The 1,159-nt window shown below is 47.7% G+C and overlaps 1 protein-coding gene across 1 annotated transcript in view; it reads right to left on the bottom strand.

Moving 5' to 3' along the window:
* The window catches only part of T265_08884 (hypothetical protein), a gene marked incomplete at both ends in the record, with an annotated part of 36,281 nt that extends 35,591 nt beyond the window's left edge, over positions 1-690 (bottom strand). The window contains one exon of the mRNA XM_009174806.1: positions 114-690. Within this exon, the coding sequence (XP_009173070.1) occupies positions 114-690 (577 nt within the window). The remainder of the gene's footprint in view (positions 1-113) is intronic.
* Positions 691-1,159: the final 469 nt, after the last annotated feature.

Below are 1,159 nucleotides of genomic sequence, written 5' to 3'. Positions count from 1 at the left end.
GCAAGTTTGTCGAGTAGGTGAAGGACGGATATCACGCATGTATTGGCGAAGCCGGGAAGCGTAGGAATTAGGGTCCGTTTCACCAGTCGTTGCAGAGTCGACTATTATTTCACCTGGAAGACGTAAGGTAGTGCCGAATGCGAGTTCAGCGGATGTGCAGCCCAAGTCTTCTTTAACGGTATTGCGTATACTGAGAAGAATGAGTGAGAGGCGTTCAGACCAGTGTGTGCTAGAGGAGGCTATCAGCGATGCCTTAAGTTGTCGATGAAAGCGTACAACCATGCCGTTGGCAGCCGGATGGTATGCAGTTGTTCGGAAGTGATCCGTACCAAGTAGCCGTTTGAGGTAATGAAAAAGTTTTGAAGTGAATTGTGGACCTCGATCAGTGGTAATGGTAGCGGGTACACCGAATGTAGCGATCCAGCCATCGACAAACGTTCTAGCAACGTTTTCGGCAGAGGTGTCGTTGATCGGAATGGCCATGGGCCAGCGTGTGAAACAGTCGACACAGGTGAGTATGCGTGTGAAACCTCTGGATGGGGGCAACGGCCCAACCAGGTCAATGTGTACATTTCGAAAGCGTGAGTCGGGAAGCTGAAAACTACCAGTTGGAGAAATGGTGTATCGGTGGATCTTGCTCTTCTGACAGTCAAGGCATTGCTTGGCCCAAGTGCGTATCTCCTTTTGCATATTCGGTCAAACGAATCTTTGTGACACAAGTTGGGCAGTCGCTCGTATGCTGGGATGAGAAAGTGCGTGGAAGTGGTCGAATACAGAGCGTCTATGTTTTTCAGGAATAAAAGGTCTTGGACGTCCTGTGGATATGTCACAAACAATGAAACTGTCAGAGTTGAGGAGCGGTAGTGTGACGAATTTCAGAGATGGGAGGCTGGAAAAATTCGGGAATTCGGATTCCAATTGCTGATCAGAGGCAATGGCTTGTAGGTCGATTGGATGCGATGTTGTTTATCTCAATGCGGGAGAGGGCGTCTGCAAAGACATTTTCAGACCTTTCGATGTCAGTTGTAAACTGAGCAATAAAATATAAATGTCGGTTCTCTCGCGGTGAATGTTTGTCTTGAGTTGTTCTCAAGGCAAAAACGAGAGGTTTGTGGTCCGTGTAGATAGTGAAGTTTCTTCCTTCGAGAATGTATCGAAA

The sequence above is a fragment of the Opisthorchis viverrini genome, assembly GCF_000715545.1.
Source record: "Opisthorchis viverrini unplaced genomic scaffold opera_v5_243, whole genome shotgun sequence".
NCBI classification, from domain to species: domain Eukaryota; kingdom Metazoa; phylum Platyhelminthes; class Trematoda; order Opisthorchiida; family Opisthorchiidae; genus Opisthorchis; species Opisthorchis viverrini.
This window is presented reverse-complemented; position numbering and strand designations above follow the sequence as displayed.